The sequence below is a fragment of the Mastigoproctus giganteus genome, chromosome 12 (genome assembly GCF_048544385.1).
Source record: "Mastigoproctus giganteus isolate SK-2022 chromosome 12, ASM4854438v1, whole genome shotgun sequence".
Taxonomy (NCBI): Eukaryota; Metazoa; Arthropoda; class Arachnida; order Uropygi; family Thelyphonidae; genus Mastigoproctus; species Mastigoproctus giganteus.
Genome location: NC_143586.1, coordinates 62,342,144 through 62,367,007, shown reverse-complemented (window position 1 = coordinate 62,367,007; position 24,864 = coordinate 62,342,144). Strand labels below are relative to the sequence as shown.

The 24,864-nt window shown below is 37.3% G+C and overlaps 1 protein-coding gene across 1 annotated transcript in view; it reads right to left on the bottom strand.

The window, feature by feature from the left end:
• CCT4 (chaperonin containing TCP1 subunit 4) overlaps positions 1-11,537 on the bottom strand; it is a 110,906-nt gene extending 99,369 nt beyond the window's left edge. Inside the window, exon 1 of the mRNA XM_090386891.1 lies at positions 11,312-11,537. Within this exon, the coding sequence (XP_090243017.1) occupies positions 11,312-11,426 (115 nt within the window). The 5' untranslated portion in view covers positions 11,427-11,537. The remainder of the gene's footprint in view (positions 1-11,311) is intronic.
• Between the last annotated feature and the right edge of the window lie 13,327 nt (positions 11,538-24,864).

Below are 24,864 nucleotides of genomic sequence, written 5' to 3'. Positions count from 1 at the left end.
TCACACAAACTCAGCTGGTCAAGATGCTGAGGCTTTTGCAATTACTAATGACTTTCCATAGTTTGTTCATTTAACTGTCAGAATACCAGATAATCCCAACCACACAGCCAACACGCTTGATCTTTTACTCACAAACAACCCTCAAAGTCAAAGTGAGTGGTCCTCTAGGCACCTCAGATCACAACTCAGTGATGGTCTCTTCTCCAATGGAGTCTTTCTCTCATAGACATTTCCAACCTCATATTGTCTCACATTACACGAATGCAAAATGAGATGATCTGCGAGATTTCTTTTCTTCTTTTCCTTGGTTGGATTACTATTTCAAATCTCATGTCGCATTTGCTCAGATCGTGTAAGTGATATAATTTTTGTAGGAATGAAATCCTTTATTCCACACTCCACCTTAAAATATCATCCTTTATCTAAACCATGCTTTTCCAATAAATGTGCTAAGACTGTTCAAGATAAGAATGTTGCATACAGAAAGTTGCTTGTATCCAAATCTCCAGGTTCATTTTCTGCCTACACAAAAGCTTGCAACAATTGTAAAGCAGTTATTAATTGGTCCAAACTAGATTTTGAACAGGCTAAGAGCAGCAAACTTGCTTCTTGTCCAAATTGTATTCGTGCATTTTGGTCTCTTGCCAAACCTATTGGCCGCAAAATTTGCTCATCTCTATTCCCACCTCAGCTAAAGGTAAAGCCGACCTGCTAGCATCCTACATTTCTTTTAATTTTTGTATTGATGACCTTGGTAGCCAACATCCTACCATTCCCATTCATTGGAGGCATCCAATGAATGCCTCCTTTGGTCTTCCATCAAAAAGATGAGAAGAATTTTGAACAGTCATGATATCAAGAAAGTTCCAGGTCCTGATGGTACTCCTCCATTTGTTCTCAAAATCTCTGTTCACTCCTATTCTCTGATTCCTTTCTACACTTTCTTATTCCATTGGTTTTTCCTTCTGACTGGAAATTTGTTCATACCAGCCAGTTGCTAAAAAGAGTGACAAATCCCTTCCATCCAATTATCATTCCATTGCACTTCTTAAATGTTTCCACTATTAACTGTCAACTCCTAAACTATCTTGAAACCTTCCACCTGATCAATGAATGCCAGTATGGATTCAGTCAGTGTCAATCCACTGGTGATATACTGGCTTATGTTACCCATCTATGGAAAAATTCAATGCAAAAGTTTTGGCAAAACTGAAGCATTTAATCTTAACATTTCAAAGGCTTTTGATCGTGTTTTGTATAAAGGTCTCCTAATTAAGCTTCCATCATCTTAAGGTTTGTCAACTGTTTTTTGTAAGTGGGTATCCAGTTTTCTATCTGACTTCTCAGTTCAGGTGATGGTAGAAGGTCTCTCTGACCTCTAACTTCTCCACTAATGCATGCAGGTGTTCCCCAACATTCAGTTCTTTCTCTCACTCTTTTTCTCTTGTATATTAATGACCCCCAACTGACTGGATCCCACACTTTTTGCTGAAATCCTATCCACAGCACATTGCATTCCACCTTCCAGTTTGAGAAACCTTGCCCTGCACAAACAGCTTCAGCCCCCGAATATCCCCTATGACAGGGGTGGCCAAAGAGTCGATTGCGGCTTTAATTTTGGTCGATCACAACGAATTTTAAATAAACAGTCATCCCTCGATTTGCGCAGTCAGGTATACTACCAAAATTTTATATTGCGCAGAGGGTTTCGCTATCTGCACGTTTTTTTTTTTTTTTTTTTTTATGAAGCTTCAAAAATAGGAATGAAGAGCAGATTTTGAAAATTTATTTTTTTGCATGAGTGAAGATTTCATTGAAGGAGAAACACATTTCACAATGATAACGTAAAATACCACAGAATTCCAGGTGTTGGTATTATTGCAAATGCAATAAGATTGAGTTTACTACCCATTTATAATTAAATTGCACTAACAGAAAAGTACAAATTGTTTTTATTGTTTTATGGTCATGACCTCCAGAAATAGCTTTAGAGAAATATCACAAAGGCATTCAAAACTGATCCTTATAAGGATATAACCAAACAGAGCAATAAACGGTGGTGTGTTTGGCCGGTTGTTTTGGAAACAACTTCCTCATTCGGGAATCCTCTTCATCAATTATCCTACGTTAGCTGTTCAGACAGAATATTTTTCCAGTTCGCACAACTTAGTGTTTTAATCGGTAAGCATTACTTTTGCTGATTTAATAACTGGGCAGTACTTATATGCTAATTTAATACCTTTTGATTTAAAATGAATACTACGAAAAAGAGTAAAATGTATCATTTTCATCAAGAGTGGGAACTAGAATACTTTTTTGTAGTGGTGAAAGAAAAACGTTGCTGTTTGATCTGCAATGCTTCCGTGGCTATACCCAAAAAAGGAAATTTAGAAAGGCACTTCAATGCACTCCACGGTAAATACCAATCAGATTTTCCGCCGAATAGTGACCTTAGAAAAAATAAATTATAACTTAAATCCAGATTATTCGCACAACAAAATTTCTTCATGACACCTAATTTACAATCTAAAGCAGTAACTGTAGCATCATTTAAAGTGAGTCATCTTGCAAAAAAAATGGAAATCATTTTCTGATGGTCAATTCATCAAAGACGCATTTTTAGAAATAACAGATTCTCTTTTTGAAAATTTTAAGAAAAAAATGAAATTAAAAGTGCCCTTCAAGATCTGCAATTATCTCGAAATACTGTGATGCGACGCATCGAAAAAATGAGTAAAAATGTGAGCGAACAATTGCGTGCTGATATTGCTAATTGTGTGTCCTTTTATTTACAACTGGATGAATTTACAGACATCCGTGTACAGCTCAACTGCTCGTTTTTGTTGGTATGTTTTTCGATGATTCTGCCACTAGAAGAGAACTGCTGGGTACGGTTTCGTTAAAAGAAAGAACTAGAGGTCTTGATATCTTTAACTCATTCAAACATTTTATTGAAAAAATTAAATTAAATTACCACTATTTAATCTCGTATCAGTAACAACAGATGGAGCTAAAGCAATGACGGGGCATCTTAACGGATTCATCGCATTGTGCCAAAAGGATGATGAATTCCCAGATTTTCTGAGTTACCACTGTATCATCCACCAAAAAGTGTTACCCAGCAAAAGATTAAATACTAAAAGTGTTATGGACATCGCTTTCAAAATCGTGACTTCCATCAGAGGACTTTTCGAAATGCAACTCAATGAAAAAGAACCAGATATGATAATACACACAGATGTGAGGTGGCTGAGTCGGAGTAAGTTTCTACAGAGATTTTGAAATTTGCTGAATGAAATTAAAAAATTTGTTGATCAAAGGGGAAATGATTATCAGCAGCTACAAGATACGGAGTGGTTGTGTGATCTGGCTTTTTTGTCAGATTTTACCAGTAAATTAAGTGATCTGAATTTGGAATTACAAGGAAAAAATAAAAATGTGGGTGACATGATTAGTAGTATTTCTGCATATAAATATCAATTTTTGGCAATGGCTAAGGATCTCAAAGAAAAAAAATTTGACCATTTTTGCAAATATGCAAGGTCATTTGCAAAAATATCCTGTTTTTGAATTTTATAGTGAGAAATATGTTTCTGAAATTGAGAATGTAGTGAACGATTTTGAAACCAGAATCAGTGATTTTAAAACAACTGAAGACATTGTTCAATATATTTCTTATCCATTTAATGTCGACTTAGATACGAAACAAATTGCAGAAAAAAAATCCCTGCGATTTTTCACACAGAGAAAATATTACTTGAAAATGAAATTATTACATTGCGAAACGATATCTTCCTAAAAGCCAGATCATCAGAAGAAGACTTCTGGAAATGTTTGCGGAGAAAAATACCCAAATGTAAAAAATTGCAGTGAACTTTTAAATTCCCGTTTTGGTTCCACATATCTGTATGAATTGGCCTTTTCATATTTGAAACAAACAAAGATGAAGAATCGCTGTGCTCTTACAGACTTGCATACAGAAGATTCTTTACAGTTGGCCTTATCGTAGTATATCCCCGATTTTGAAAGCTTGGCAGATGATACGAAGACACAAACTTCACATAAATTAAAATTTTAAATACGTATGAATTTAAAACAAGAATTCTGAATTGTATTGAATTTTAAAATTTATAAACAAAATTTTTCAATATGTGTTGATTAACTTTTTTAACCTTGTGCAATGAAATTTTTGGGATGGTAGATTGCGGCACATTTTGAAGGAAAAAAGTAGATCTCATCACAAATTAAGTTGACCGCCCCTGCTCTGATTTCCCAATGCCGATCTCCAGGTAATTCTCCAACGAGGCGGAAATAACTAAGTTGATTTCGATCCTTCTAAAACTCAGTCCTGTCATATCTAGCAAAAAAGCTTCTTCTGCTCCTATGCTTATCTCTGATGGCACTTAGATTTCTTTCACATAAACCCCTGGCTTGTATCTGTGAAAAGTGTTGTATGTGCCTTGTGTATATAATAAAGAGTTGTTCTACAAGATCACACATCTCTATTAGGAATTCATCATCAGCCATTCTCAATTCACTGCAGGATGCAGGACTCTCCAGCAACTTTCCAGTTCCTTGTATTTTGTACAATGGCCATCCATTTACTGCCCACAAACCCTTGAATTTCATCTGTCCATCTCCATTGTTGTCTTCCAGGTTTTCTTTTAGCTCCCCTTGGGTACCATTCTATTATTTTCTTAGTCCATCTGTCATCATATCTTCAAGCTATGTGTCCTGCCTAATCCACATGTTTCTCTTCTTATCCAACAGTCTGATTCCTAATATAATTTGTTCCATTCTTCACTGTGTAGTTTTCAGCTTCTCTTCCATTCTTTTGGTGAGTGCCCAAGTTTCACTTCCATAAGTCATGGTGGGGAGTATACATTAGTTCATTATTTTACGTTTCAGACAAATGGGTATATTGCTCCTCAGTATACGATTATATTTATATTATTTATTTATATTAGGAATTACCTGACTTCTATTTATTTATTTATATTAGGTATTTATATTTACATCACAAACATTACTTCCTCTGCATTACTTTCTTCCAAACAGTTGCACACTGTACAAATTGCAGATCCATCCTACCATGGAATGTTGTTCCCAAAACTGGGAAAATGCCCCTAAAACCTCTCTCGGGCTTCTTGATTCCATTCAAAGGAGAGCAGTTAGGTTAATTAATGACTCATCTCTAACAAAGTCTGTCCACTCTGACTCATAGACATTCTATTTTTGCTGTATGCCTTTTCTATTGATACTACCATGGGCACTGTTCTTCTGAATCAGCTTCTATAATTCCCGCTCTCTTCCAAATCCAAACACATGCTGCAGCCAGTCAGCATCCTTTTACTGTCCAACTTCAAACTCACAGAACCAACTTTTCTTCTTTCTCATTTATTCCTTCAACTTCCGTTTTCTGGAACAACCTCCCTTCATACATATTTCCTGAAAATTGCAACCTACAAAAATTCTAATGTCAACAAGTATCTTCTCAACCTACAACCGATGGAAGGTACCAAGTACTACCAAGTTCTAATACCTCTCGTGTTTGGGGTCTTCATAAAAAAAAGGGAAAAAATGTAGTATTAACACAATAATGATGTTACCTTTATTAATGAAATTATTGACACCATGCTGAACACACACACACACACCATTCATTACCACAGGGAAAAAACTAACACATTTTTATGGTTCCATTAAAGTGCCTTGGATTAATCTGTTCTTTCATATTAGTGGTGCAAAAAATTTTCAGATTATGTCACCTCTGCCCTTTTTTATTACTGTGATATATATGCAAAACCATGCATATGGTAATTCTTAAATAGTATTAGTCCTATAGTGCAAGGCAGACAGGCTTTTGCTACACTGGCGGAAAAAAAAAAAAAAAAAAAAGGATAAAGTGCATTTTTTTTTTTAATCAGTGCACAAAATATAATTTCCATCACATCTGCTGGGGAAACATGTTATTAAAATAGCTTCTCCATGGAAAAAAGAATTGTGTCATCCAGTTTGCAAAGATAAATTCAAGAGCTAGTGTGAAATGACTACAAAAAAAAAAAAACACTTCACACATTCTACAAAAACATCATTAAATTTATAATTGATGCAAACAGTTTAAAAACAAAACATATGCAAGGGGAAAGAGCATGAGCTATCCTCATGCCACTGAAGAAACATGTAAGAAGTCATTTCAGTAATGCCTGAAAAAGTCTACTTGTGGATGCAGCAGTGAATTGAATATGCTTCCATCAACAATCTGGCATACCTCCAGAAGCACATTTACTTTTGAAAGCTCACAAATTGAAGTTGGTTCAGGTATTAAAACAGAACAACAAATGCACATATTGCTGCAATATTCAACAGAAAGCAGAAGATAATGGCATAGCAGCACAGCTTGCTTTCAGTGAGAGGCCATTTTCTCTAAGTGAGAAAGTCAAAATACTACAATGTTCAGGCTTGGTTCACCAAAAATTCAGTGAGAATGAACAAGACTCTCTCTAAATAGAATGCTTTGTACTATTCTACATCAGGAGATTATAGCCATTTTTTTTTTTTTTTTATGGAAAAAGAATTTGATGGGAACATTATGGATTTCTAACAATCATTAATCATCAATGAACCAGCAATGCTCTGGTTTCTGAAAAATTCCAGTTCAACATTTTTAATTTGTTCAAAAAATCAAATCTCGAACTGCAGTTTTCAGGCTAAGTACATTTCTAATTTTTTAATTGATGTCAACTTTCCTCAAGATTTTGTCAGAATTAGTGATTTTTTTTTTTCTAAATGAATGTATATTATGACCCACCTTCAGCCTGTAAATGAAAGATTTTTGTCTAAAATCCTAAAATGGTCCTTTTAGCTCTCTCATTTTGTTCCATACGAGTGCTTAAACCTCTCTTTATATTATCATGACAACTACTACTGCAATCAATACTGAAAAATTGATTTAAATGTTGCCTTCTCTCAACTAGTTCTATAAAATTGTTTTGTATTTCTCATGCTTTGCATTTATCTCCCTTGCACATGTAAATAAGCCAAATGTTAACAATTTTTTTATTGCTCAATTTTTAAATAAATATTAATGCTTTGTTTTAAGGTTATCACAATATGGCCTATGTTTTGTTGAGAGGGACAGAGAGAACCCCATTTTCTATTACAGTTGATGTTTACTGTTGTTATTTTCTGTTTATTGTGAAGTATACAGAACATTATATGTGATACATTAATCATTTTTATCAGTGTTATATATCTTTTAAGATTTCTTTGTATATTATATTGACTTTGTAACAGCTCCTATTCTCCCTTTCCATTGTGTTTTTTTTTTTTTTTTTTTTTGCCTGGCTGCATCACAGTAGGCTACTGTTTTACTGTGTACTTGAGACATTTTGTTGTAAAAACCTGCTTCATGTATAGCTGCATAACAACAAGCAATAAATGGATTTTGATTGATTTACCTAGATATGCTTGCTGACTCGGCAGAATCTTTGAACTTCATGATGATTCTGCTGATTATCTTCCAGCAAGACAGAGTAGTGTGTCTCATCAGCTTCACATGGATGTGTGAGAATATCTGAATAGCATGCTACTTCACGACATGTGACACTTCTGCCATTCCCCCCCAACTAGCTCCATACCTTGTGCATTTTCAAATGTCACTAGCTCACCAGGTGACATTTTTCTCGGTCTGTGTGCACAGAGCCATCGGTTACCATACATGGACATACTGGCAAAGGTCTGGAAAGAAGTGGACTGTGAAGTCAACACCAGATGCATTATTTGTGAGACTTGTATTGTAGGCCTACGGGATCCACAGATTCATATATGCTTTGTTCATCTGAGTATGTGCCAACAATAGTAAATGTCAATTTTAATTTCTACACAAATTATCTGTAACAGTATATGTCTTTTTGAATTACCCTCTATGTAAAGTAGGGAAAATATGCAAATTAACTGTAATTAAATTTAACAATGTACTGTGTTTAAAGTATCAGATAAATATAATTCTGCTTTATGTAGGCATCATATCATATTTAATTACTCATTCGTATCCTTATTTATCCCTGTTCACCTACAGAGGATCCATTTCAACTCAGAAGCCTATGGCAGATATAAGTTAATCTGTAATCAGGTCACAAAGGAGGTTCGGCAGGCGAAGGCAGATTACGAGAAATCCTTGGCAAAAGATGCTAAGAAAAACAGCAAGGATTTCTTTACTTATATAAACTCTAAAAGGAAGGGGATGAATCTGATTGGTCCACTTGACATCGATGGGTCGACTGTTGATGATCCTGCTCAGATAGCAAACAAACTGAATGAGTATTTTGCATCTACATTCACACGTGAGGAATTATTAAGGTTTGAAAATGGCAGAAGGTTATCAAATTGTAGCAGGGTGCTTAATGATCTTGTAATAACTGAGAGTAAAGTGGAAGAGAAATTGTTGAAGTTAAACGTAAGAAAAGCACCTGGGGTGGATGGGATCTATCCAGTTATATTAAAGGAGGCGGCAAGGCAACTAAGCAAACCCTTAGCCATAATTATGAGAGCATCCTTGGACTCAGGGGAGGTTCCCACGGACTGGAGATGTGCAAATGTATCCCCAATTCACAAAGGGGGATCGAAGGGTGACACGAGTAATTACAGACCAGTTAGTTTAACTTCTGTTCCGGGTAAAATAATGGAGTCGCTGGTTAAAGATGCATTGCAGGATCATCTAGACAACACTGCAGCAATAATTCAGACACAGCATGGGTTTGTTAAGGGAAAGTCTTGTCTGACAAATTTGATAGGATATTATGATGTGGTTACAAAGGAACTGGATGCAAAAAACAATTTTGATATCATATATTTGGATTTCAGGAAAGCTTTTGACACTGTTGTGCATGGAAGACTATTGTACAAATTGGAGCAGAATGGTATTAAGGGTAAGTTGCTACAATGGATAAAAGGATGGTTAAGTGCGAGAAGACAGAGGGTGGTAATCAATGGGTGCTGCTCTTCTTGGACTAATGTTATTAGTGGAGTCCCACAGGGTTCGGTGTTAGGTCCACTGTTGTTTTGTATATTTATCAATGATATTGATGAAGGTATATCAGGCTTAATGTCGAAGTTTGCAGATGATACAAAGGTTGGCAGGGTTGTTAATGACAGTAATGGCAGTGTGCTACTGCAACAGGATCTAGATAATTTGGGCAGATGGGCAAAGAAGTGGCAACTGAAGTTTAACCTTGACAAATGCAAAGTACTGCATATGGGTAGAAGTAACCCTAGAGAAACGTACCAACTGTGTGGTACTACACTTAAGGTGGTAGAAAATGAAAAAGACCTGGGAGTAATTGTGCAGTCAGATATGAAGTTCTCTGAGCAATGCAGACAGGCTGCCAGGGCAGGTCATGGGATTTTGTCAATGATATATAGGAATTTTGCTAGCAGGGAAAAGGAGGTGTTATCCCTCTGTATAAGGCAATGGTCAGGCCACGCCTTGAGTACTGCGTACAGGTCTGGAGACCTCATTTTAGGAAGGATGTAGATTTACTTGAGCGGGTACAGAGAAGGGCAACAAGATTGGTGAGGGGAATGAAGGGATCCTCTTACCAAGAGAGGCTTAAGTTCTGCAAATTGCAGTGGCTGGAGACTAGGCACCTGCGCGGTGATCTGATTGAGGTATATAAGGCCTTGAATGGATTGAGCACGCTGAATTCTGATGGGATCCTTCCACTTGTTCAGATTACGAACCTAAGGGGGCATAAATTCAAATTAAGAAAAGACAGATGTAGAATAGATGTGCGGAAATTTGCCTTTAGCCAGCGGGTGGTTAATTGCTGGAACAAACTTCCATCTGTCGTTGTGGAAGTTGATAGGTTGAATAAATTTAAGGAGGAACTGGACAGGCATTTGGAGGGAATGGTGTGATTTTTTTTTTTTTTTTTTTTGGCTGATGCTGCATAAGCTCATACATTTGCTTTCTTGCATCACATGCCACTACTACTACTACTACTACTACTATTTCACCAGAAGCTGACTATATATATACATATTCAAATAAGTTGGTTGATTACAGAACATTATGTGATACATCTTTTATCCTAGACTACTACTATTTCACCAGAAGCTGACTATATATATACATATTCAAATAAGTTGGTTGATTACAGAACATTATGTGATACATCTTTTATCCTAGAGATTAGAGATTCCCAGCTCAGGGGTATAGGGCACCCCTAGGCCTCATTGCCTGATGACCCGGCCCTCCCGCCGATGCAAAGATTTTCATTTTTTTTGAATGATTAATTTTACATTTTTTACTTACAAAAAGTAAATTATAATTATGTAAATTATGAATTTAATATTGTTTGTTTTTAACATAAACACATGAAATACACAATTTTTCTTGTGAACTTTGTTTTTGAGAGGAGGGAGCAGCGATGGCACTCAGGCCAGTGCCTACTTGCCTTACCCTAAAGCCAGCCCTGCACTGACTACATTGGTCAGGTGCAAGTTCATATAGATTACTGTGTATTATATTTGTAGAAGGGTATCACAAGCCTATCTGCATATTGTCCAAGCTGAAAAATGTTATCACTATCTCAGTATTCATATAAGCAAGTAGGTACACAAAGACAAGGGCAATTTAAGGGAACTACAAAAATCTGAATATTTGATATTTGATCTGAATAAATCTGAATATTTGATAACCCTTTCCCCATTTTACATTATCCTAAAATTCCTCAATTCCAAGAAAAACGGGGCAACTAAACCCGACTTACCCGTTCACTCGACAGCCCTTAGGAGAAGCACTTCAAATTTTTCAATTTCATTGCCTTTTATTAAAAGAATACCGCCTTTAAAAAAATAATAAATAAATAAGGGGAGAATAATGCAGCTTCCCTTATACAAAGTCTTACTGATTCAAATGAGGGGGTACTACCGGATGCTAAAAAAACATACATGCGTATCAAACTATGAACTGTTCCAACACTTCATATACCAAGATAAATACATTTATCGTGGTGATATATATAAAGTTGTTGGCTATTCTTGATGGTACCGCCCTACGAAAAATGCGTCTGTTTAAAGACACATGATTAAATTCATCGGTATATAAATTCTTATTTGAGAGTTCAATTTCTGAGATTTTAACATCTTCTTAATTGTAATCAAAATCTTTCCTGGGCAATAATAATCATATGCAAATAGGAACAGCCGAAGAACTTGTGTGAAATTAAAAACACAGATGTCCGAACACATTTGTACCAGAATGGGTGGAACACTATAAAGTCACTAACCCTAAAAATGCAAAACTTACCTTTGCCTGCCGTAATATTGCTATTACGAATATAAGTTGGCTTTTCCTTGTCTTGATAGCCTTTGTTTCCATTTTTACTAGTCGGTACCGATTTACCTAAACTACTTGGGGTCATTATGCACTCAAATTTTAATAAACACTACAAAGTGAACAGATACTGAAACGCAATATACTCCGGCTAAACCACGTTGGGCACAAACAACAGACCATGCTAGTTAACACCCTACGGCGCAGATGCATACCAAAATTATTGGCTATCCCTCTATGCTATAACAAAAGAATGAAACAAAAAATTCTCTCTATTCCCTACACAGATTAAAACATTTATTTTATTCTCAGGTAAAATAAAACCCCTTTTAAAATGCATTTCGTCTCTCGCATTACTATAATTACTTATACATATTCCTGTCACGTCAAAAACAAGATTTTTGAAAAATTACATTACTTTAAAGCATGGGTGGCCAACCCGCGCTGTTCTTGGTAGTACCTCATCTCCCGAAGTGAAAAAAAAAAAAAAAAAAAATATATATATATATATATAACTGTTTGAAAAATAAGAAATGAAGATAAACCTATGCAAGAAGACTTTCCAAAGATACGTCGCCAAATTTTGGCACGATATTGGCATCGTTTTCACGCTGCATTCCCTTTCACTCAATATATCGGTGTAACCCCGTAACCCCGGGGCTCATACTCATCATCTGATGAGTATGGGCTTGGCACATCGAGGGTCCTGAGCTGGATATCATCATTCTTCTCTTTCTTGATGATTCCCCTCTACTTCTCTCTCTCTCAGGGTAACTCGGAAATTTTTTTTTTTTTTTTTTTTTTTTTTTGGCTGGTGCAGCATAAGCCTCAAGTTTCTTTGCACCATATTATTATTATTAGCTATATGGTGCAAGGAAGCCTGAGGCTTATGCTGCACCAGCTGAAAAAAAAAAAAAAAAAAATTCCCGAGTTACCCTGAGAGAGAGAGAGAGAGAGAGAGAGAGAGAGTAGAAGGGAATCACCAAGAAAGAGAAGGGTGATGATATCCAGCTCAGGATCCTGGGTGTGCTAAGCCCAAGCTCACCAGATGTGAGCCCCTGGGATAATATAGCTAATAATAACCACAGGGGGTGAGTATGAGCTTGGCACACCCAGGGTCCTGAGCTGGATATCATCATTCTTCTCTTTCTTGGTAATTCCCTTCTACTTCTCTCTCTCAGGGTAACTCGGGAATTTGTTTTTTTTTTTTTTTTTGGCTGGTGCAGCATATACCTCAGGCTTCCTTGCACTATATGATAATAATAATATAATAATAATAATAAATGATTGATCAAAATACAATAGTAGTAGTAGAAGAAGAAGTAAGTTCACGTGTACTCTCGCATCCAATGTTGTGCGAGAGTACAAGTGAACAGGCGAAGTTTTTACGGCTCCAGCTAATAGAGAGGTTTTTGATTTTTATTGACTTAAATTGGCATATTAATTTATTTTCTAGAGTTGCTTTATATTCCTAGTAACAGTACTTTAGTTTAATTTGAACTTAGATAGAGATTTTGTAGGTTATTACTTAGTATCGGTAAGGGTATCAAATCCCGTGTTGGACAAGTTTTGCAATTCCCGCGAAGCTTAAGTTTCTAATTATATTAACTGCTTAATGGTTTGATTAAATTATTTTCTATAAGTAGTTATAGACCTAGTCAAGCTCCTTGGTTTATTTTAAATTTAGATAGCGAGATTTGGAAAGTAAATAATTCCTCATGTCCGTAGATTTACTGTTCGTAACTTGTCGCCATTGTTATACGATACAACGTGTGCACCGAACTAGATAGCGTAAGGTTTAACGGAAAACTATGTAGCGAGTATAGTAGTATCAATTAATCATGAAAATTTATTTAATCTTATTAAATTTCATTGTCAATTGAATTGTACTTTTTTACTAAATAAATATAGTGACTTAGTTTTTACAAACGTAATATAAATTAATACATATAAGTTGACAGAGGATAAGAAAGTAATATAACGAAACTCGGAGATAATATTACATACAGAAATACATATATATAGTGTTATAACTGCATTCGGATATAAGTTTAGGGTTATATTTTTTATTGGAATTTTATTGAACTTGAATAGAAATCATGACTCAGACCAGAGCAGAAAAGCAAAAGGCTCAAACTAATTGAAGTGCTGTGGCTCAGGGGAGAACTGAGGGGGGAGGGGCAGTTGTCCTCTGAATCACAGTCTATTCAAATGCACTGCTTTTTTTGATGTTTGTGAACAATCAGGAACGGGACATGACAATGCCAAGGGGAATGTCTTTGTGTGCGCGTGATGTAAGGAGTGTGAGGAAATCAGGGCGCCTCCGTAGCCAGGTGGTCAGGAGCAGAAGTGCGTAGCACACGTTTCTTGATTAGACCGGGGTTCGAGCCCGTGACCACCAAATACGGAGAATGCGGAAAGGTCAGGGAATGACCACCGCATATCCCCGGAGCAATATGGCCTTAGTTGCTAATGCTCCTAAAAACCAAATAACAAGATGAAGAAATCAGGCGCCAACTCGGCATTGTTGTAAGCTTCTATGAGAGCTTGAAGGACAGGATGGATGCACTCGAAGGATTTAAATTGAGGGGACCATCAAGCTCTCAGCTCCCCACATCAATGCCAGAGCTTCGACTTCAACACCAACACAGCGGTAACGCCCAAAGCAGAATGCGCTGGTCCCAAAGGAACTAGTTGATGTAGGTGACCCTATTATCAAGGAAACGGGGAACATATTGTGCAAAAAAGGATCGATGAAACAGGACCAGGGTATGTCTGCCAGGGGCAAAAGTTGATGACTTTGTAGAGCAGATATAATCTTTTAAGGGCACAACCGGTGATATTGTTGTATACGTTGGTACTAATAATATTAAGAGTAGGAGACCGGCGGAATTATTTAACAAGCATGCTGAAAAAAAGCCGTGAGTTAGGGCTGAATTTGAAAGTGTCTGCAACTGTGCCCAGACACGATAGGAGTGAGTATATGATGGCAGCTTTGTCGATCAGTTGTGCAAGGCTCAAGGGGTAGAATTTTTCTCAGCCTGGTCTGGGCTTGTTAACAGGAGAGACTGCTTCTACAGGGATGGGATACACTTAAATAGAAAGGGTGCAAGAATATTTGCGATGCTATCGAAGCAGCGTTAGGTGGGTCGGAAAACTGCTAGCTTGGGGGGTATACACGGACTAATAGATTAACAGTAGCCGCTGGAAGAGGTGAAAGTGATTCTTGCACAGCTTCTATTGAAATGCAGTTGAGCAGCAGCCTGGAAAGCAAGGCAATGGGACTTTCCAGGAACTGCTGGGAGTCACAGTGGAACAAGTAAATACATGGGCTGTGTTAGGGTAACTAAGAATAGAAACTGGTGCATGTATACTTTTGCATGTACACCAATGCTAGGAGTATAGTTAATAAATTCGATGAGCTTGAAGTGGTAGTCAAGACATCAAAGGCAGATATTGTTGGGATATCAGAGACGTAGTGTCGCACAGACATAAGCAGTGCAGAATTGGATTTTGGGGAGTACAATGTGTACAGAAAGGATGGACAGGAAGGGAGGAGGGGTTATGCTGTTAGTTAAGAAATAAAATCTAAGGAAGTGCATCCAATTGATGTTGGTGGACAATGTAATGTTGAGTTTGTTTGGTGACATAAGCACTGGGAAAAGAAAAATGAGAGCAGATGTGTGTTATAGGCCTAATGAATCTGATGAGTATAATGAGAAATTTTGCAGAGAAATAGAGTTGGCCAGTAAATCAGAGTGTCTTATAATGGGGGATTTTAATTTCCCTGAGATCGACTGGAATTTGTGGGTTGGTCACTCACACACTAGCGTGGATTTATTGGATGGTTGGTTGTTTTCTATAGCAGCATGTTCAGGAGGCAAGTAGAGCTAGTAATACTCTTGATCTGATTATCAGCAGTGATTATTCATGCATTAAGAATTTATGGATAAAGGAACTACTAGGTAGCAGTGATGTGGGATTTACTTAAAGATGTAACTACCATCAGGGGTAAAGGGAAGGGTTTTTGCTTTCGTAAAGGCGACTACAGTGGTTTCAGAGATTTTTTAAGTTCTACAGTAGGACCAACTGATGATGTTACCAACAGCAAATTCTAAATCGCACACATTCAAGGGAGCAATCCTGGAAGCTACTAGGCTTTTTGTTCCAACTAAGAAATACTGCTCTCGGTTCAAGCCCAAATGGATGTCAGATGAACTAATAAGACTCATGCCAGAGAAGGAAAATGCATAGGATGCACATAAATTGTCAGGCGACACAGAAGCCTATGGTAGATATCAGCTAGTCTGTAATCAAGTCACAAAGAAAGTTATGCAAGCGAAGGCAGATTATGAAAAGTCTTTGGTAAAGGATGCAAAGAAAAACAGAAAAGCGGTCTTTACTTAAGTCAGATTAGTCAAATTCATATAGGTGGTCAACTTTTGACGATCCTGCTCAGGTAGCTAATAAAACTAAATGAATACTTTGCATTTATATTCACACATGAGGAGTTAATCAGGGAGGCGAATGCCAGAGGTGTATTAAACTCTGGCAGTAAGCTTGATAATCTTGTAATAACTGAAAGTAATGTGGAGGAGAAATTGTTGAAGATAAACATAAGAAAGGTATCTTGGGTGGATGGAATCTATCCAGTTATATTAAAGGAGGCGGCAAAGGAAGTAAGCAAACATAATTATGAGAGCTTCCTTGGATTCAGGGGAGGTACCCATGGACTGGAGATGTGCAAATGTGACCCCAATCCACAAAGAAGGATCAAAGGGAGACACAGGTAATTACAGACCTATTAGTTTAACTTCTGTTCCAGGGAAATTAAAGAATAATTTTGATATCATATATTTGGATCTCAGAAAGGCCTTTGATACTGTTGCACATGGAAGACTGCTGCACAAATTGCAGAAATGTGGCATTGGAGGAAAATTGCTGTTATGGATAAAGGGATGGTTGAGTGGGAGAAGACAGAGTGGTAATCAATGGACACTGCTCTTCGTGGACTGTTATTAGCAGAGTCCCTCAAGGTTCAGTGTTGGGTCCATTGTCGTTTTTTTGTATTTATAAATGATATTGATGATGGTATATCAGGATTAATGTCCAAGTTGGCAACGAAGGTTGGCAGGGTTGTAAAGGACACTAATGACAGTACGCTGCTGCAACAGGATCTAGAAACGTTGAGCAGATGGGTGAGGGTGGCAAATGTAAAGTACTACATATTGAAAGCAGTAACCCCAGAGTAACGTATCAATTCTGTGGTACTACACTGGCACTAGTAGAGAATGAAAAGGACCTGGGGGCAATTGTGCAGGCAGATATTAAGTTTTCTGAGCAGTGCAGAATGTAACTCATGGTGTCTTGTCAATGATATACAGGAATTGTTTTTAGCGGGGATAAGGAGGTGATTATCCCCTTGTATAAGGCAATGGTCAGGCCACACCTCCAATACTGTATACAGGTCTGGAGGCCTCAATTTAAGAAGGATGTAGAGCTGTTGGAACGAGTACATAAAAGGGCAACAAGATTAGTGAATGGAACAAAGGGTTGCTCTTACGAAGAAAGGTTTACGTTTTGCAAATTACAGTGTCTGGAGCCTAGGCACCTGCGACGTGATCTGATTGAGGTGTATAAAGCCTTGAATGGTTTGAGCATGCTCAATGCCGATGGGATACTTCCTCTTGCTCAGAATAGTCACCTGAGAGGGCATAAATTCAGATCGAGGAAAGACAGATGTAGGATAGATGTGCGGAAATTTGCCTTTAGCTAGCGGGTAGTTGGTTGGTGGAACAGACTTCCATCCCTTGTTGTGGAAGTTGATAGCTTAAATAGATTCAAGGCAAAACTTGACAAACATTTAACGAGTGGATGGGTGAAAAAAGGTTTTTTATTTTTTTTTTCGGCTGATGCTATATAAGCTTGTTTTCTTGTATCATGTACCTATGCTAATGCTAATCGAGGTATGTGTTGCAAGAAAGCAAGCTTATGGAGAATCAGCCTTCCCCCCTTCCAAAAAAAAAAAAAAAAAACCGTTTCACACATCCATTCCCTCTAAAGGTTTGTCCAGTTCCTCCTTGAATTTATTTAAGCTATCAACTTCCACAACAGATGAAAGTTTTTTCCATCCATCAACTATCCTTTGGCTAAAGGTATATTTTCGCATTTAAGGCCTGATCAACCCATTTAAGGCCTTATACGCCTCAATCAAATCACCGGGCAGGTGCCTAGTCTACAGCCGCTGCAATTTGAAGAACGTGAGCCTTTCTTGGTAAAAGTACCCTTTGCTCCCCTCACCAATCTTGTTGCCCTTCTCTGTACTCGCTCAAGCAACTCTACATCCTTCCTAAAATGAGACTTCCAGACCCCTATGCAGTAGGGGGTCTGGTAATTAATCAGGCGTGCCTGATTAATTATCGATTAATACAAATTTACATGTATTCCTTCATGTGCTTCATACTTGGTGGTTTGCCTCTAAACACTTTCCTTCTGAAAGGCAATAACTGACAATCGATTTCAAATATCCTTAATTAAACTTCTCCCTGATAATGCACATCTCTCTCTCTCTGTGTGGCGCCTCCGTAGCTAGGTGGACAGGAGCAGCAGTGTGTAGCACACGCGTCTTGATTAAACCGGTGTTCCAGCCCGTGACCACCAAATACAGAGGATGCGGAAAGGTTAGGGAATGCCACCGCATATCTCCAGAACAATATGGCCTTAGTTGCTAATGCTCCTAAAAACCAAAAAATAAAACTCTCTCTCTTACTCTTATTTTCATGTGTTTGTCTCGGTGGGATGTGTAATTATTTCTGGCACGGGTATAGCTTGTTGCCGTTGAAAAAAATTTGATAAGTGCTATTTACCAAAAATTATGACGCTGTTTCAACGTGAAGAAAACCTTATGTACCAGCTCATATTTATCATAACTATACTGTCTGTGCTGGTAGCACAATGGTATCATCACTGTTCTCTTCATACCATGTGAAAAAGGCCCGGGTTCGAATCCCGTCTATGACGTGAGGAACTTTAATGGCCTTTTTTTCACTCCGTGGCTGAGTTAATCGGTCTCATGTGTAGATAGCTTGGTTTTTCCCCCCAGAAACGTGTTTTTTTTGTCCAGCAAAACAGGCAAATCTACCAGAAAAAACACGCAATTTACAGACAAAATACATACGCGGGTATATGTTAGAAATTACGGGTGGCCCTAATATAATAATTTGAATTGAAACGTGATAAAAAGCGCCCATTTATATTGTTGCCAAATACTGTCTTCACTGCATGGATAGCACTGTTTTCGAAATTCATTTTGACAAACAGTGGATAAAAAATCCTTTTCCTCATATTGTTGCTACTCCTGTTATTTTAGTGGGATTTTAGGAGCATTAGCAACTAAGGCCACATAGCTCCGTGTATACTGTCTGTAAATTGCGTGTGTTATGTGGTCGATTTTCTGTTTGCTGAGTGAAAAACCTGAGTTTCTAGGGGGGGGAACCATTCTACACTCGCTTGAGACTGACTAACTCAACCATGTTGTGAAAAAAGTCCCATTAAATTAACTCATGTCATTGACGGGCTCAAACTCGGGTCTTTTCCACTCGGGTGGGAGGACGGCAATTCTACCAACTGTGCTACCCACGAGGGAAAAATGGTTGCAGTATAGTTCCAAACAATGATTTCTACATACATTCCATCTTTTTTGCCGTCAAATTTAGGATGACTGTAGTTCTGGTTGTGCACAGTGGATACTGTGCACAACCAGAAATAAAAAAGTTGTGGATTCCAGCCCATACGCTGACAAAAAAAAAAAAAGAAAAGAAAAAGCATGGCCATTGTGAATTGTGGTGTCAGAAACCTAGCTGTCCCTTAAAAATTAATTCAGTATATTTACATTCGCAGCCTCCGTAGCCGAGTGGTCAGGAGCGGGAGTGCAATAGCACATGCTCTTCGAGGTTCTAGCTCCTGACTGCTAAATACGGTCGATCTACCAGCCCACACTGGACCAGCGTGAAAGATTATGGTCCATTTCCCTCAATGTGAACCGTTGAGGAGGCTTCCATCCTGCAGTGGATTGATAATGGCTGCAGTTTATTTACAATCACAATAAATATGTAAACTTTTCTGGCTTCAGCTGTGTCGAAAATATCATGTATTTATAAACATCAGTAAAATACCCTTTGTGTACCACTCGCTGACAATATAGAAATGCTTAAAATAGTACAACAGTGAAATTTCTATTTAAATATTATGCTTAGCTTTGGCAAGGTGCATAAGAAAATCGTCAGTGGAAAAGATAATTATTTTCGACTGCTTAAGGTCTACTGTTGTGTTATAAAAATCTTTTAATACTGGTCGACCAGCAAAACGCCAATTTCCTGAAAATAACATAATTTTCCGTTAAATCTTTTAAAACTTGATAATAAATTTCGTTACGCACTGTCCAATGAAATCTGGAACATACCTTCAATGTTTAGGTATTTTAGAAAAACGGGAACTTGAAAAAAATATTTGTTAGCTATGCTACCTCATAGTCTTCTCAATTGACTTTTTCGAAGGCATACCGCAGGAGTAAAATTGCCTATACAACCTACACTTTCTTCATAAATCCATACTTCTTTTGCCAAGATATTTGATGCTGTATACTTGCTTCATTACACCATTTGCCAATATTAATATCTCTAGCACTCTTATTGATCTGTTATACGCATTTGGTAACCACAATAATAATGCTATTCAGCAATGAAGTACTGGATGACAACTACTGTCGTACCTAGGAATGGGCAGATCGGGAGGTTGCCCGGGGCCCGAGAATGTTGGGGAACTGAATTCTGATGATATTTTAATTTTTTTTAAATATAAAAAATTGGTTGTTTCTTAATAATTACACAAACAAAAAATCAATATTGCCTTATTTATATTGCAGGAAATTTATTTATTTTATAATCAGATGTTAAAAGAAAGTAATTTTTGCCTATTTTTATTTAAACCTAGTTTTAATGTAACAAAAACCCACAATAATGCAGATTGACATTTAAAACAGTTTGCTTTGCTCCGAAGGTAAGAGTAACATACACGGAGTAGTATGTTACTACTCTGTGGACTGCATTAAATGAAATCAAGGAACAGGCAAAGGAAAAGATGCAAAATTGGAGACTGAAATACAAGGTTTGTTAACAGAAATTACTTCTTTTAAATTTATTATAATTGTAGTTGTTTGGTAGGAAACACTGAGTATTATGAAGCCATGCAAAGTAGTACAATTGATATGAACACTGCAATTATATTTATAAGAGGTGCTCTCAGCCAACTAAAAGAATTTAGAACATCAAGATTTAAATTGTGCATGGATAAAGCTATAGACATTGCAACTGAGTTGGAAGTACCAGAAGTGCGAGTTTCTAGAAAAAAGGGCGAATTTCCCTGCGAAAATTCATTGGGTGAACGCCCTATTGATCCAACCAAAAGGTTAGAAATGAATTTTTTAATGTAATGATCGATGTAGCTATCGTTAGCTTACAAGAAAGATTTGTTCAGATCAATTAAATATCTTTGGCTTATTTTATTCTAAAATCAGAAAACTTCATGAATTTATTTGAAAGTGCAACAGAAACGAAATGTCAGCACCTTGAAGGAATTACCACTGGCGAAGACGGTAGCAGCGACATCAGTTACAAAGAGATCAAGAAATCCAATTTTTGCAACATGTTTTAAAAGAAAAGAAAAAAATGGTTGCTTAGAATTATTTACATTTATTTGTTAATTTAATTATTAATTTATTTGAATCCCAACATCACAATTTCTCTTCGGATATTACTGACATTGCCAATACGGTTGCGTCTGGAGAGAGTTTTTCAAGACTCAAAATGATTAAAACGCATTCACGAGCAACAATTGGCCAAGAATGAATTAATGCATTGGCCATTATGTCAATAGAACAAGATGTACTAAAAGATATAACATCATAACAGATTTATATCAAGTAAACAGGTAATGATGTGAAAACTTTTAACTTTATATAAAAAATGTCAAGTCATTAAAGTTTAAATAAATAATTATGATTTTAATAAATTCAACCTGGGACTTCAAACAAAATAAAAAGAAGGTGAAGCTTTTCAGATATTCTGTATCGTGACTGATGGTTTGGCCTTCTTATCTGCTAGTAAGTCTTGAAGGATATGGCTTACTTGAAACCTTGTACTTACAGATTGGCAGCAATAACTGAATTATTTGGTTATGAAGGACTTTTATTTTATTATTTATTTATTTATTTATTGGTGTACATGTGGCCCCAACCAAACTATATCCTTAACCAATTATTGTGTAGATACCATACAGATAAAGGTTAATCAGCGTAGTGGCGTATATGTATCGTACTGTGAAGTTGGGTTGTTGTTCATGTATGACTGATCATTTCACCTACTCCACTTCAGCAAGCTTGAACAGACTAGTTACCATCCCTGGCACGTGGAGTCGGTCAGAGATCTACTGTCTAGTACAGGTAAGCACGTGCCCATTTACTCAGCATACAAATCTAGAAACACTATAATAGTAAGGAAAGAAGGCGAGAGGAGTAGAAACTAGAAAACAGCTAGTTTAAAAGCAAAATAGGGAAAGAGAATAGAGAAGGAAGCCGAAAAAGACAAGATTCCCGTACGAATCATCCATACTGAGCTGAATCCATTTTCAAGAAAGACTAATACAATGTGTTGTCCATAACAAACTGCAGAGCCTTCTGAAATGGACAGAAGATACTTCGTACGGAATGTATTGCCCACGTTTAGCAGCTAAACAATTCAGACAAGTTGGATTTGCATTTCTATACGAATAGTTGGCACAGGAATTACTACCTCTTGCACAGTGCGAACAGATTTGATCTTCTGAGTAATATCATTAAGCTCTATGTCTCTACAGTAGACAACAGCAGCACATCGTGAGATAATATCTTTTAAACCTATACGCGCAGTAACCAAATTACATAAGGTCAGAATGCTCCAACATTTTCCGCCACCTATATCTTAGAGCTATTATCCATTTCCGGCTCTCAACCAAACTTTGAAAAGGAAACCTTACACTCCTTGAGAAATTCATCCTTCTGAATCCCAAACTCAGATGTTCCGCTCATACAACTCACTCAACAGTTCTTGCTCCTGAATTCCCTTTTCAAGATTAAACTCGTACGATAATTCTTGGTGTAGGCCTTGTAACTCTAGTAACAAAGGCTCCCACATCCTAACCATATATTGGTTTCAATCTCTTTAACATCCTCGTTTGTTGCAAGTTTCATAATTACTTGTCCTTTCGGACAATCTTTAATCCTCTTCACCTTTAATGAGTTGAATAGCGATCCACAATCATCAGATAGGATTTTCTGAATTTCCTCTTGATAGCCCATGACTTGCTGCCTAGTTTCATAACATTATCTGCAGTTCTTATGCATTTGTCATCTTCACGAGATGTTCCCAATTCCTTCTGCTTTCTGTCCAAGTGGACTGTCGCAAGTAGTAGTAGTGGCATGTGATGCAAGAAAGCAAGTGTATGAGCTTATGCAGCATCAGCCAAAAAAAAATTACAAAACAATTCCCTCTAAACGTTTGTCCAGGTGCTCCTTAAATTTATTCAACTTCCACAACGACAGATGGAAGTTTGTTTCAGCAATTAACCACCTGCTGGCTAAAAGCAAATTTCCGCACATCTATTCAACATCTGTCTTTCCTCAATTTGAATTTATACCCTTTAGGTTCGTAATCTGAACAAGTGGAAGAATCCCATCAGAATTTAGCATGCTCAACCTATTCAAGGCCTTATACACCTCAATCAGTTCACCTCACAGGTGCCTAGTTTCCAGCCATTGCAATTTGCAGAACTTAAGCCTCTTGATAAGATGATCCCTTCATTCCCCTCATCAATCTTGTTGCCCTTCTCTGTACACACTCAAGCAAATCTACATCCTTCCTAAAATGAGGCCTCCAGACCTGTACGCAGTACTCAAGGCGTGGCCTGACCACTGCCTTATACAGAGGGACAATCACCTCCTTTTCTCTGCTAGCAAAAGTACTGTATATCATTGACAAAACCCCATGACCTGCCCTGACAGCCTGTCTGCATTGCTCAGAAAACGTCATATCTGACTGCACAATTACTCCCAGGTCTTTTTCATTTTCTACCACTTTAAATGTAGTACCACACAGTCGGTACGTTTCTCTGGGGTTACTTCTACCCATACTTTGCATTTGTCAATGTTAAACTTCAGTTGCCACTTCTCAGCCCGTCTGCCCAAATTTTCTAGATCCAGTTGCAGTAGCACACTGCCATTACTGTCATTAACAACCCTGCCAACCTTTGTATCATCTGCAAACTTTGACACTAAGCCTGATATACCTTCATCAATATCATTGATAAATATACAAAACAACAGTGGACTCAACACCGAACCCTGTGGGACTCCACTAACTACAAGAGTCCACTAATAAGTGGACTCTTGTAGCTTGACTGGTCCAACAATGAGATTGTCCTCCACACTATCATGATCTCATATGTTCCGGTGTGAAATCCAAAGCATTCAGGTTACCTTTCTTCATTGATCGCCAAATGATCTACAAAGGGTTTCTTATCACCTGCTGCATTTGTTCCAGAGGCCACAACAAACACTCCAAATGTCTGTCTCGATTCAATTGTGACATCACACTCAGCACTTTATTGTTTCTTCATCACCTACCGAAAAGCAGTATGTCCTTGGACTATATTGCCCTCGTGGGTAGTATAGTTTGTATAATCACTCTCCTCCCAATACTGGATGGAGAAGACCTTAGTTTGAATCCCACCAATGACATGAGGAATTTTTATGGGACTTTATCACAATATGGCTCAGTTAGTCGGTCTCAGACAAAAGTAGCATGGTTTTTCTCTTGGAAACTTGGGTTTTTTTTTGTCCAGCAAGCAGCAATTTGACCACAAGCAACATGCAATTTACAAACATACCATATACGGTGCAATATGGCCTAACATGCTGAATAGCCTTAAATCATATAATGTTCTTGAACAACACTTCTGTTTCTGTCAGAAAAATGAAACAAAAGGTTGAAATCATATTTATGAATTTGGTAAAACATAAGAATCTAAGTATATTGGTGCTAATAGATAAAATGAAGTGAGAGCTTGCTTCACATGGAATGAAAACACAATGCAGAACCATATCAAATCAACCATAACTCCGACTCTTTAACCTTCCCACAGTGGTGAACCACCTGAGGAGGTAATCGATTAGGAATGATTGTTAAAGCTCACCTTGGAGCCATTCAGCAATCTACTAGGACTATTTGTAACAGAGGATGACCAATATATGAAATGTTCGATTAAAAACCCACGTGACATATTTAAATGACGGCAAAAAGCTTTTGGAAGTTGTCATTTACAATATAAGGTCTGTAGAAATGTTAATTTTCAAATTTTAAAGGACTGATTTGAACCCTTAACATATTTGTCTGCATTGAATAAAATTAATGATTGCCTATTCATTGTTATTTATC